General features: G+C 45.6%; 1 protein-coding gene across 6 annotated transcripts in view; it reads right to left on the bottom strand.

Annotated features, from left to right (window-relative positions):
- chd4a (chromodomain helicase DNA binding protein 4a) overlaps positions 1-14,050 on the bottom strand; it is an 88,046-nt gene that overhangs the window by 55,362 nt on the left and 18,634 nt on the right. For all 6 annotated transcript variants that reach the window (XM_084311709.1, XM_084311710.1, XM_084311712.1 and 3 more), the window contains exons 6-12: positions 8,264-8,535; positions 7,561-7,691; positions 6,970-7,108; positions 5,158-5,330; positions 4,572-4,820; positions 4,181-4,384; positions 2,456-2,667 (exon numbers count right to left, since the gene is read on the bottom strand). In XM_084311709.1, the coding sequence (XP_084167835.1) occupies positions 2,456-2,667; positions 4,181-4,384; positions 4,572-4,820; positions 5,158-5,330; positions 6,970-7,108; positions 7,561-7,691; positions 8,264-8,535 (1,380 nt within the window). The remainder of the gene's footprint in view (positions 1-2,455; positions 2,668-4,180; positions 4,385-4,571; positions 4,821-5,157; positions 5,331-6,969; positions 7,109-7,560; positions 7,692-8,263; positions 8,536-14,050) is intronic.

Here is a 14,050-nt window from a genome sequence, read left to right as displayed (position 1 = left end):
GGACTGTTAATATCTGAATCCTACTTATAGTATGTGTGATGTAGGGCTGTTAATATCTGAATCCTACTTATAGTATGTGTGATGTAGGGCTGTTAATATCTGAATCCTACTTATAGTATGTGTGATGTAGGACTGTTAATATCTGAATCCTACTTATAGTATGTGATGTAGGGCTGTTAACCTCATAACGTGCACTGGGTTGTATACGTCCCGTTTCGCACTTTGCAAGCGTCTACCGTAACTGAATCTTCAGAACGAAGAGGTGGATAGCCATGGAGGATTTTCATACATTTTCTTTTTTTGGTACACCGTTTACTAAAACCTCTCAAGCCCAAAACACAAAAAAAAATTTATAAAATTTGGACCTGTACTATATAAGACTTCAGGCTATGGAACCGCAGTGTTTTCCAGCTCACACCATGCTGGAATTTTAAAACAGGAATCTGGCAACCACTAAAGAGAAATGAGAGTACACAAGTTCAAGATCAACTCAAGTTCAAACCTCCGTTACTCTATTTCATTAGCACTAAAAGTGATTATCCTTTTTTGCTTTAGTAACATCAGAATGTTACCTTTCAAAAGAGACCAGGCTCATGCATGTGATATAAATATAAAGCTAAGCTTTGCAAAAAAAGGTATGCAGTCCTCAAAATCAAGTAAAATAATTGCCACTTTTTGGCTCAACCTGTTCCACCCCAGGTGAAAATCTGCATAAAATGTATACCTAGGTAAATGGAATATTGCTCCACTTCTACAAGGGCTATTTGCATATTCTTGGTATCTAGGAACATCTATGGACCTCAATGAATGTATTCTCAGTGTCAGAAATATTGTGTCTATTACTAGGCTTGCTTAAATTGTGATGAAACAAAGGAAAATATGAATTATGATTTTTCTTTTCATCTTTGACAGTGAATAAAACCATGATAATAATGACCAAGCTTAAAAAACTGCCACTGAGCTCATTCAGTACCCTCTTGAGATCATGTGTACAAAAGATCTAAGGAAATTGATAAAGGGAAGATGATCAAACTGAATGTTCTGTATATACAGTACTGAATTCTCCCATCCGGACCAATGCAATTTGAAATATTATAGAATATATGCTTATACATTACCTTATTATAGCCAATTCGCACATTTATATATATATATACATATAGTATCTTTCAAATGGCCGAGTTCAATTTGGATATAGTATCACCAGGCGTGCATAATAACAGATACTGATATTTACTGTAATCGACTGTACTATTTTATTTCCCCCAGTGTAACCATTTTGAAACTAATTTCAGATCTAATTCTTCCTACATGATAACAATAGTGTGGAGAAACTGACTGCGTTTCAATATGTCAAAAACGTTACCTTTTGTAGCTTATTATCGCGAATCATAACAATTATTGATATGATTCATTCAGAACGCTGAACTTTGAACCACCATAGTATGTGACAGGAAGTGTAGATCGGAGACATTTCAATGCAGGCCGATAGCTAGCAATCTCCTCTACAAAATGGCCGCAAAACTACAATTCCGATGGTTCAACATTTCCATTTCCGGTTCCGGGTCAGAATAGACGATCGCAAATAGAAAACTTAAAATGATATAAGTACACTTTTAACCTATTGCTAAACTATTGCCAACCTAACGTTTTACATTCTACATGTATTTGTGACATAGTAGTGATATTAATACTTGAAAACGGTTGATTTTAAAATCACAAATTATTTTGCATCTTCATAAAAATATGCCTATAATTTAATAAGGTCAAAAGGGGTCGGTACCGACCCCGTTGAGTGGAACAGGTTAAGAGGTTAATATCTGAATCCTACTTATAGTATGTGTGATGTGGGGCTGTTAATATCGGAATCCTACTTATAATATTTGTATTGTAGGGCCGTTAATATCGGAATCCTACTTATAGTATGTGTGATGTGGGGCCGTTAATATCGGAATCCTACTTATAATATTTGTATTGTAGGGCCGTTAATATCGGAATCCTACTTATAATATTTGTATTGTAGGGCCGTTAATATCGGAATCCTACTTATAGTATGTGTGATGTGGGGCCGTTAATATCGGAATCCTACTTATAGTATGTGTGATGTGGGGCCGTTAATATCGGAATCCTACTTATAATATTTGTATTGTAGGGCCGTTAATATCGGAATCCTACTTATAGTATGTGGGATGTAGGGCCGTCCTACACATCCTATATGACTACCGTAATCGATTGGTTAATCGCATCGTCAAATCTGTCAAATTGCGTTTCCCACATGCAGTCACGCAGAGGGACCTCTTCAAACTCAGTGCTCACCAGAGATGTGCTTTTCATTTCTTCAGGAAATAAAACGACTAATTGATCAGTAGAAGTCTTGGTCGTCTAAAACCAAACCGAGCAGTTAGCTGTGAAAGAGGGAGCGTCTCCGGTGCCATGAGACGCAGCGGCTTCTCACCTGTGGTTGAGGATGCGGTGAATCATCATCCACTCCATCTTGATGCCGAAGCGGAAGAACTTGTCGTCTAGCTGGGCGTACACGGGGTCCTTTGCCCTCCTCTTAGTGCTCTTTTCTGCATCTCCCTCGATGCCGAATTCTATGATCGGAGGTTCGTCCATCTCGTTCTTACGCTGGTAGTTGCGGAACATCACCTGGCAATGCAGTTCCAACTGGAGGAGAGAAAGAGAGACAGCAGGGGTTAGGAGAGAGAGAGGGATGGAGACAGCGGGGGTTAGGAGAGAGAGAGAGGGATGGAGACAGCGGGGGTTAGGAGAGAGAGAGAGGGGTGGAGACAGCAGGGGTTAGGAGAGAGAGAGGGATGGAGACAGCGGGGGTTAGGAGAGTGAGAGAGGGATGGAGACAGCAGGGGTTAGGAGAGAGAGAGAGGGGTGGAGACAGCGGGGGATGGAGACAACAGGGTTAGGAGAGAGAGAGAGGGGTGGAGACAGCAGGGTTAGGAGAGAGAGAGAGAGAGGGGTGGAGACAGCGGGGGATGGAGAGAGGGATGGAGACAGCAGGGGATGGAGAGAGGGATGGAGACAGCAGGGGATGGAGAGAGGGATGGAGACAGCGGGGTTAGGAGAGAGAGGGGTGGAGACAGCGGGGGATGGAGAGAGGGATGGAGACAGCGGGGTTAGGAGAGAGATAGGGGTGGAGACAGCGGGGGATGGAGAGAGGGATGGAGACAGCAGGGGATGGAGAGAGAGAGCGATGGAGACAGCAGAGTTAGGAGAGAGGGATGGAGACAGCGGGGGATGGAGAGAGAGAGAGGGATGAGACAGTGGGGGATGGAGAGAGAGGGATGGAGACAGCGGGGGATGGAGAGAGAGAGGAATGGAGACAGCAGGGGATGGAGAGAGAGGGATGGAGACAGCGGGGGATGGAGAGAGAGAGATGGAGACAGCAGGGTTAGGAGAGTGAGGGATGGAGACAGCGGGGGATGGAGAGAGAGAGGGATGGAGACAGCGGGGGATGGAGAGAGAGAGGGATGGAGACAGCGGGGTTAGGAGAGAGAGGGACAGCAGGGTTAGGAGAGAGAGGGACAGCAGGGTTAGGAGAGAGAGAGGGATGGAGACAGCAGGGATAGGAGAGAGAGAGGGATGGAGACAGCGGGGTTAGGAGAGAGGGATTGAGACAGCAGGGGTTAGGAGAGAGAGAGAGGGATGGATGGAGACAGCAGGGGTTAGGAGAGAGAGAGGGATGGATGGAGACAGCAGCGGTTAGGAGAGAGAGAGAGGGATGGAGACAGCAGGGGTTAGGAGAGAGAGAGGGAGGGATGGAGACAGCGGGGGTTGGAAGAGAGAGAGGGATGGAGACAGCGGGGGTTAGGAGAGAGAGAGGGATGGAGACAGCAGGGGTTGGAAGAGAGATGGAGACAGCAGGGTTAGGAGAGAGAGAACACAGAGTGTGTGTGTATTTTAGGAGAGAAAGAACAGTGTGTGTGTGTGTGTGTGTGTGTGTGTGTGTGTGTGTGTGTGTGTATGTTAGGAGAGTAAGAACAGTGTGTGTGTGTGTGTGTGTATGTTAGGAGAGAAGGAACAGTGTGTGTGTGTGTGTGTGTGCGTGTATGTTAGGAAAGAAAGAACAGTGTGTGGTGTGTGTGTGTATGTTAGGAGAGAACGAACAGTGAGTGTGTGTGTGTGTGTGTGTGTGTGTGTGTGTGTGTGTGTGTCCATCAATCACCTGCAACTCTGAAACCCAGGAACAATGCCAGTAGGACATGTTAGACCACTTGGCGAAGAACTCCCTGTCCGGTCTCCCCGGCAACGGGGAAGGGTCAGGAGCATCGGCCGCGAGGTCGGGCGGGCGGGGCACGGGCGTGGCGGGAGGCGGCTCGCCCCAGCGCCATGTCAGGATCTTCTGAACTTTAGCCTTCATGGATGGACACTGGGATTCGGGGAGGGAGAGAGAACGAAGAGGAGGAGAGAGAATTAGGTGAAAGCGCCCATGACTCAACGTGGTGATTATTAGCAGGGAATTAGCTCTTCAGTCAACGTCAATATTTTGACATCTCTCCATACACCCGACGTCATTATTACGACAGCCGTGCCTTCCCCACAACTGGCCGGCTCACCGTGCATCGGGGACAGATCCACTCTCCATTGGGTATCTCGGGGAGGGGCGGGTTGAGGCAGTGGATGTGGTAGGAGGAGGGACACGTGTCGCAGCAGAGGAGCTCTCCCCCGTCTTTGCACACCCTGCAGAACTCCATGTGGTGGTCGTCCTCCTCCGGCTCCCCGATCCCCTCCTCCTCCTCCTCCTCCACCTCCACCTCCGCCTCAGAGCCCTCCTCCCTGGCCTCCCACTGGATGCCCTCCTTCTCCTGAGGGAGAGAAAAGATGGGAGGTTTAGTGACGAGGCGTTTAGGAATATGAACTAGGAACTTTAGACTTTCGACAGAGTTGACCGCTTATTAGCGTGTTGCCGTTATAGCAAGGCATGGACCTGAAAACCCACCATGGCTCTGTGGTGGAAAAATAATTGTAAAGTAGCAAAAACAGGTAAGTAGCAAGAAGGACTATTGGATGAGGTTTGCGACTAGACCAGTAGCATCGACTGGTCAACAGGCGATGGCACAGCACTGCTAGGCCTCGGAAGTGCTACTCCACCGCACCGTGTCTCCGTGTATATGAGAGTGTGTGCGTAGGTGTGGTCCTTACACAGTGTGGGCAGCTCCAGGTTCCCTCTGGGGCCTTCTCCATGTCGGGGTCCAGGCAGACCATGTGGTAGGCCCTGGGACACGTGTCACACAGGATGATCTCCCCTCCCTGCTGACACACCTCGCAGTAGTCCTGGTGGTCCGTCTCGTAGCCGTCGCCTTCCTCCGTCTCCACTGCAGGGGGGATGAGAGAGAGAGATGTTAGAGCAACGTGAACAATGTATTGTAGCTGTTTCTACTGCAGGGAGAGAGATGGAAGAATGGATAGCAGGAGATACAGGCCAGAGTGATGTCATGGGTGTGATCATGATCACCACCAACTAAAACAGCAGGGAATCAAAGGTAGGGAAAAAAAGGAAAGGAACACGATTCATTTCAAGCTCGTTTTAATGGCTCTGATCTTTTATTTACTAGTCATTAGCCGGTCCGCGGAAGAGCCGCTGCACATTTAGATTACGACTACGGAGCCTTCTTCACTCTTGACGGTGTAAGCGTTCTAAACGGGCCCGAGTGTATTTCCTGTTGCAGTGTTTGCCAATGTCAGTAGTTCACAGGAGATAAAAGCTGGGCTCAAGCTGTTCCCTTAGCAATGCAATTACGTGAATAATTGACCGTCATATCAATCTGTCCAAATAGGGCATCTTGAAATGGGGGGGGGATTTGCCTGTTCATCCAAATATGGCTGAGAATATGCTCAAATTAATCATTTGACTTCTTAATCATTGTACCATTAAACAATAAAAAGTATGGAACCAAAGTAGTGAGTCATTGTCCAAATGCTCTCACTAACCATTGCAAACATCTTTTGACACCGACTTCTGGAGAATAATGTGGGGAAGTCCGTTTAATCTCCATGCATCCCTTACGCTTGGCAAACAAGTCATTCCTCCATCACATATCCAACTCAATGAGGAACCACAAACTTTGCAAAACAGGACCGTACGATCATTTTCAGTTCAGTGAAGTTTGCTTTGGGTTGGAAAGTCTCAAAATATATGATTCTAGCCTTGAAGCATTTAAGAGAAAGCAAATGCAACAGCTACAAAAAATAATAATCAGATCACCTGGAGTTGTTTCCATTTCAAGGAATGAATTCTGCGTGTACCATCTTGATATTTACCAATGTGCAGGATCTAATAACATGGCTGCCCCCTCGTTCCATCTACATTCATTATCACGCTTCCGTTTTGCACTCTGCTTAATTACTTCTTTCAGGTGCCTCGCCGCCATTATGAATAGATTTCTCACAATTGCTCCCGTTTACTAAAGGCGTCAGCTTGCAACACCTCAAATATACAGAATACGTCAGTATGTGGCATTATCTCTTCAGACGAGACGTGGTCCCCTAAATATATCATTTTCCAGTGACTCATGAACACATGACTCATGCATGCGCGCACACGCACGCTCTCCAGCACGTACATTATACACTTACATTCGCTCCCCAGCCGCTTCTTTTCACCTGACAGCGAGGAGTTTCACTGGGAGTGTGTGCAGAGGTTCACGCCATTTCCCCCAGATCCCCTCCCTGCTGAACAGGCCCCCCGACCGACCAGTAGGAGTCGTAGTTTACAGCGACCAGGACACAAACCCCACCGACTACCCACCCGCTAACACTGCCAATTGTGTTAGTAGGGACGACTAACCAAGCCGGAGGTACCGCCGACAGCTGGATTCAATCCCAGAGTCTCTGCGGTGGTAGTCCACTGCGCTACCCAGCCGCACCTATTTTCTGTTTTCTATTCATGCGAGGGACATTGGGACCCGACAATATGCTAAAAACAGATCTTTATAAAAACACACGCACACGTACCCTTCTTCTTCTTGGGTTTGCTCTTGGATGGCTTCTTCTTGGAGCGGCTGCTACGGCTGTTGGATCCGTCCGAGACGGAGACGCTGTTCATGCTGGCGTCGTCGAAGTCGCTGTCCACGTCCGGTTCGTCCTCCTCGCTCTTGGGGGAGAAACGCATGGCAGACAGAGGGGTTACCACAGTTACCGGTGGCGCTGATGCATATAATTTTCGTGATCGGGAGTTACGACAACAGAGGGAGACGGAAAATAGGCATCTTAACCCTTTCACTACCACACTACAGAGGTTAACCTTCTGTAGTGTGGTAGTGCAAGGGTTAAGAGATTTTTTTTGTCATTGAAAGAGTTAGCGGGGGTATTTGGGCCCAAAATCCAGAGGAAATACGTTCCCTTCCTAATTGGTCGCTATGAGAAGAAACGCTCCGGCCCCGTGAGAGAGGAAACATCATCACAAGCAGAGTACAAGGAGACGTCGCAAGAGATGGGGTGCATAGCAACATCTCTATATTCCAACAGATGCAGAGAATAACGTGCGTAGCGGGAATGGCGATGAGAGCGACTGAAACGAAGGAAGGAAGGAAGGAAGCTTCTTACCGAGGAGCGCTTTCTCTTGCTGTTGAAGCCGCCCAGCTTGATTTTGAGCGGAGCCACTTTCTTAGTCTTTGCGTTGTTCTTCTTGTCCTGAGGCTTGGCGGCCGGCTTGGACTTCTTGCGGGCGTTGGGACCTGCGGGTGCAGCGCAGAGCTTCGTTAGTAAGCGGTCATGGGCAGGAGAAACATTTAAAACAGAACAACAAATGCTGTATCACACTAGTCACTTCCTGTAATGAAAAATGTGTATTGGGCATTGGCAAATATATTATATTAAAAAAAAATTACAACTTGTAAGAATCCTTCAAGACTGCTGGCCAAGTGGTATCACTGTATTACAGTAATATACAGAGTGCAAACAGGCGATTGCCATTTGTTATTGCCTTTGACAACCCATTCAGATCAATATTTGTTTTGTACACAATGGGGCTGAACAATTAATTACATTTAATTTTATTGCAACAATGCTCAATGGTCTTGTGTAATATCCAAATCGCAGGAGGCTGAAATAATTGATAGTGGAAAATTGTGTCAAAATACCGTTCTAAATAAAGTGTGGTGCCTCAAAGATTTCTGTATAAATAAAGATATAAAACTGTATCGCTTGTGTTTTGTTTTTCTCTCTCTTCTCAAATGAAAATGAAATCTGCAAAAAAATACTGTTCCTTCAAGCGAGGCAACACTGGCAATAGGACACCCTCCCCTACCTTTGCCCTCCTTGGTCTTGGCCTTGCGGAGAGGGGGCGCTGGGGGTGGTGGCGGCTGCGGTTCGGGCGGAGGTGGCGGGGGGGGCGCGGGTGGGGCGGCCTCGGCCACCATGTTGTCCACGGCGGCGGACACGTTGGCCGTGGCCAGGGCTGCGTTGGCGGCGGCGGCGCCCCTCAGGGGGTTGTTGGTGCTGAACTCCCTCCACTTGGCCCCGAGCACCATCATCATCTTGGACACGGCAATCTTGGGGTTCTTGGCTGCGATCAGGGGCCTAGAGGACGGACACGTGAAGTTAGAGAGACGAGGGGAGGAGGAGCATAGAAAGACAAATACAGACACAAGACCCCGACACTCAAACTGCTCTAAAGTAACAAGATGCCTACTGACCAAGTTTTGGCTGTAAACATGCTGCTACAGTATGTACTGGGGAGGACTTTCAGTGTCTTTCAGTACTGCTGCCTCAACGTTTTCCTCATGTTCCTCTTCATCGTTAACATTAGTAATGGAGGAATTTTGTATAAAGGGACGTCCGTTTCACCATTACTGTAATCTACGGCAACCATAAAACCATTACTGTAGTCTACCCAGGGCTCTACAGTGCGACCATTTTACTCGCATTTGCCCCTAAAAATATGTGTGTGCGAACCGGAAAAATCAATTACTCGCACGGTGTGCAAGTGAAGATTACAACCTCAGTCGTGCTTTTTTCGCTCCGCTGCTAATTGTTCAAAAACTACAAGTCCCACAGTTCACAAGCCACATTAACATTCCAATCACAGTAGAGTTTCCTGTGGTCACGCAACTGGAAAGTAATGCCCGGCACTGTATTCATTCAGTCAGCCATGTCGAAGCCCATTCATTTTTATTTTGCGCGAAAGATAGAGAAAGAGGAATCAGGCGAGGCAGCTCATGTTACCGAGGCGGATAACGTAACTTGACGGTAGATAACGATAAAGTTATCTAAGATAAAGTTAACCAAGATAGCGACGTTAGCCGGCATGCTAGAGAAGTTGGCCAAGATAGCGAAGCTACAACGCCCACTGGAGCCGGCGGAGGGAAGACATACAAATTTAATGTGAATTGGCAAAAAAAATTCAGCTGGACAACAGATATCCTTTGTGTTTAGTAGCATTGGCCAGTGAGTTTGGGGGTATTGCACATGTCCCGTAACCGTTCCCGTTTGAACACGCACACAGTGGGCCAGTGACTTGGTGCTATTGCACATGTCCCGTAACGGTTCCCGTTTGAACACGCACATACACACACACAGTGGGCCAGTGACTTTGGTGCTATTGCACAGATGTGTTCCGTTCCCGTTTGAACATACACACACACACACACAGTACTATACATGTACATTTATTTTTGTTTAAAAAACGTGAGTTTGTTAACACATACACCGCCAAAAACGGCTTACGACGGGTTTCAAGGTCATGCGAATTCCGCCATTCCACGGCGTACAACGTTATTGAGATCATATTTCATTTTTTCACCATGGTATTCATAATTCCCTCACCCAGCCTCGGCTGAGACAGTGGGACTCGGCACAACCGTGCAACGCTTCAATACCGCCGCCTGGTGGATGATCGGGCGAGTTACAACCGGAAATGGATCTCTGGTGATCTCCGTGCATCTGGGAAATGCGTCCGGCAGTCACATATTGTTGCGGGACTCTAGACACACATCCGTGTATATGGATCGCTGCCATAACTCAATCGATATGATTTGGGCGTTTATTTCGCCATACAAACCGGAAATGGATCTAGTCGATCAACGCCAAATAAGTGGGATCTTTTTCCTCAAGTCTCATCGGCGAACGGTAAGAGGACAGTAACGTTACTTTCGGCGTGATTGTTTATTATTATTAATGCAAACCTCTCTGATCAATATATCACCCATACATAAAGCATTTACTGACTATCACGGAATTATAAACGACCCCCCCCCCCCCGTTCATCCACGCATGATGAGTCATAACGTTTAGGATCATAGGGGTGGACGGTATGGTCTAAAATTTATATCACGGTATAATTTGAAGCATAGACGGTAACGGTATATATCACGGTATCAGTGTTTTCGTTAGAATAATTTTTTTTGCCTGATAGGCAGGCTATATACAGAATGACATCCTCAAGGCATGTAGATTTATAATATTTTAACTTAAAACTAGGCTACTTTTGCGTATACAGTCATTATATTCCAAATAAAATAAGTCCAGAGTCGAGACTCCGTGCTGCTCCCAACGAATCCCAATAGTATGCAACTGCAGAGCCGCAGAGTAGGGGCGCTTTCAGGTCCGGTCACAGGCACTACACAGTGAGTACACACACACATATCATAATGTTCACAGCAAACTGTAGTTGATCACCAGGTATGTTCTATTAACGTAGAATAATTCATATAAGAAAAACGATAGGGAAATCTCTTACCTTTCTCCACTGGTTAAAAATGCCAGGAACTGAAATTGAAACTTGCTGTGCGCCGCGGTGATATGTGTTTATTATGAAATGACAATTGCGTATTGACACGCCCACTGCGCGAAGCCTCCTAAATAACTTTTTCCAGTTTGCACATATCTATTATCTATGACTAATTCTATCTATTTTTAGGGGCAAATGCGAGTGAAATAGTCGCGCTGTGGTTACATGACGTCATTGCTATTTTAGAGCTGCTCTACCGGTTACAAGGTATAGTCAAAATCCATACCGTAGAGCAAATTTATACCGTATACCGTTTATACCATCCACCCCTAATGTACAGTTGAAATTTTTAATATAGCGTGTATCGGCAACAAACGGCAGTTGATAATCTATATATGCGTTTATGCCTATAACTCACGTTCTAGGAAATACTGCAGAAAACGATAAAAACATATTTATATTCTAGACGGCATTTTCGTATGAATTTATGAATGAAACAGTATAACGTTCCTACATCCTGAACGACAGATAATCGATGTTGAATGGGCCATAGTAATGTCAATTTAGCAATACAATTTAAAAAGTTATAGCCCTGCAAAGAAGGTGAACATCTCCATAGGCTTAGGCTGCGGTTAGACTTTCGTTTCATTTTCGTTTCATTGTCAGATGAGTTTTCGCCGCAACGTAGCAGCCTCGAGTCACACTTTCGTTTTTGTCACCTGAGCACAGTGATGTAGTACACTGCCAAAGCAGTAGGTGGCAGTAGGTGGCGAACATGAAGGCAATTTCAACCAATCAGAACTTGAATGTGCCAATACACTTCCTGCAAAGAAAAATAAATGTCAACAAGGCGGGCGCCTATGGGCGCCACCATCTTTTGCCTATTTACCCAATGCAGCAATTCTTTTTTCAGCAAAGTCTAATAAAAGTGTAATAAACAAAACGGATACATTCACTGTGTGTTCTGCCTGTCATTTGTTGATTAAACAAAACTAACATCAACACAAGTGACCACCAAGAGCGGATAGTTTAGTCTAAAAAAAGATTGGTAGCTACATTGTTAGCTGCATGCTAACGTCAATGGAATATGCCATTATAACAATATAGCATTGTGGCTAGAAGCTAACGTTAGCTCACGCTAGTTAGCCAGCACCAAACTGATGATATCGGGAGCTATCAGTAGTTAGATAACATTAGAGACAACTAATGTGTGTATTAAACAAAGGTGAATAGATGACTGGGCCATTTTGTTTAATGCTTGTTAAGTTGAAAGAGGAGCTTTGAGCTAACGCTAGCTCATGTTAGCCAGTGGCAGTGCTCAACCAAATCGGTAATGCTAGCAGAATGAATGGATGTAAACTTTATTTAACATATTGCATAATGGGTACAATACAATACGGCTCAATACAAACAATTGTTAAGGGAATGCAGACTGTTGTAGCTTGGACTGGGGTCCTTATAACAATAACTTGACAACACATGGTAGCTGCAGCTATTTGGGACACAGAGCAGCTCTGTCCCAAACACACACACACACCCACACACACACTCTTGTCACCGGAAGGGCACGCAGATGGTATCTACTGCGCATGGGGCGTTTTCGCAACAACGGCTCCGTGAAGGCTACACGACTGTTGTCGGCGAGTTTTGGCGCTGGTCAAAAACGGAAAACACAATTTAGCGTATTCACTAGGGCCACAACGTATCCCGCCAAAAAACGCATTTCTGTGTAAAAGGGACATGAAACGTATTCAAAAACATATAAAAACGAGCACAAAAACAGACAGTGTAACAAGCGCCTTAGAGTGGTGGCAGAGAGTGGTATGAGAGGGGCAAACTGTGTGGCAGTTAATGTGTTAACACTTTGACTGCCGGAAAACGCTTTAAAGCGTCATTCCCGGCCATGCTCAAGTTGCCGGAGGACGCTGTACAGCGTCCTTATATCAATATTTCAAAAATCTGCGATCGGATTCATATTTCCCCTCCGCTGGCCTGAGATCCACCAGGAGGACCCACTGAGCTCTCTGGCGGTTCAGGAGCGCCATCTGGTGGCCGATCGGCGCAATCGCCAAACAGGAAGTGCTATGGAGGTTGTGCTGGTCGACCATATTACTTCCGGGCACTCTGTTTGGCTCACGGGACTCGATCTCGACACAATACATAGCGATCGATTGCCAATAACTCGATAAACAACATGATTTGGACATATATACTATTATACAAGCTGGAAATGGACCCGATATTTCTACATACCATAATAGGTAAATTACTGTTCCACGCTCATCGCCCAACGGCGCGAGGAGGATACGGTAAGATTCAGCGTTATTTTTGATCGTATTCCATATAAACTGTTATGATGAACATATCACCCACACTAGATGAATCATCTAACGCTGCCCACGGAATTATAAACGATCCCCCGCCCATCCGGTCATCATCAGATCATACATAGATCATTCTAGAAGTACGTCCAATTGAAATTTTTCATATCGCCCCGATTGCCATCAAACTGTATTTCATCATCAATATAATGCATTTGGGGCTATATATCACGTTCTGGAGAAAGCTGCAGAAAGAGATGAAAACATACTTATACATTAGACCATACTTTACTATGAATATGTGAATGAAAAAGTTTAACGTTGCTACACAATGAACAATACATATAGGACTTTGAATGGGCCCTAATAATGGCAATGTAGCAATAGAATTTAAAAAGTTATAGCCCTGCAAAGAAGGGGAATTTCTCCATAGACAAATAGCGCTGGCAATCCACAGTCATTTTCTGGATTTCTGGCCGGCACCCATAGTTAGAGCTGCCGCGATAACCGCATTACCGCGGTATCGCTGTTGCATCACGCTCACCGCAGAGTTAGGCTGAATACCGCGTCACCGCTGTTTTTTATCATAATAATAAAGTTGGCTTGCGGCTCTGCAGATATACCCTACTCGGTTCCAAGCGACCCTATTGGGTAGAAGTGGTACCAGAAAAGTCATGTGAAACATTGCAGACCACTGACTGGTCAGAAGAGAGACGCGTCACACTTTGTAGCCTCAGTCTGAACAAAAACAGAACGCCGGCGCCGCCATCTTTACTGCCTCGCTAAGGATGCATTTCGTTCAGGATTTGTTTGCGACAGAACCAAGCAATAAACAAAAAAGAATGGATTCACTGTGTATTCTGCCTTATTTATTGATGAAACAAAACCGACATCAACCCAATTTACCACCGAGCGGAGAGTTTAGTGTCACAACAAGATCGCTGATGTGTTAAGTTTGTTGTTGTTAATACTACCGTCGGCCGATATACACGAGAGGTAACGTTAAACCCGGGTTTGCTTGGTAGAATACACAATGAGAGGTAAC

Source organism: Notolepis coatsorum (genome assembly GCF_963971535.1).
Source record: "Notolepis coatsorum genome assembly, chromosome: 4".
Taxonomy (NCBI): Eukaryota; Metazoa; Chordata; class Actinopteri; order Aulopiformes; family Paralepididae; genus Notolepis; species Notolepis coatsorum.
The sequence above is the reverse complement of the archived record's forward strand: the minus strand, read 5'-3'. Positions and strand labels throughout refer to the sequence as shown.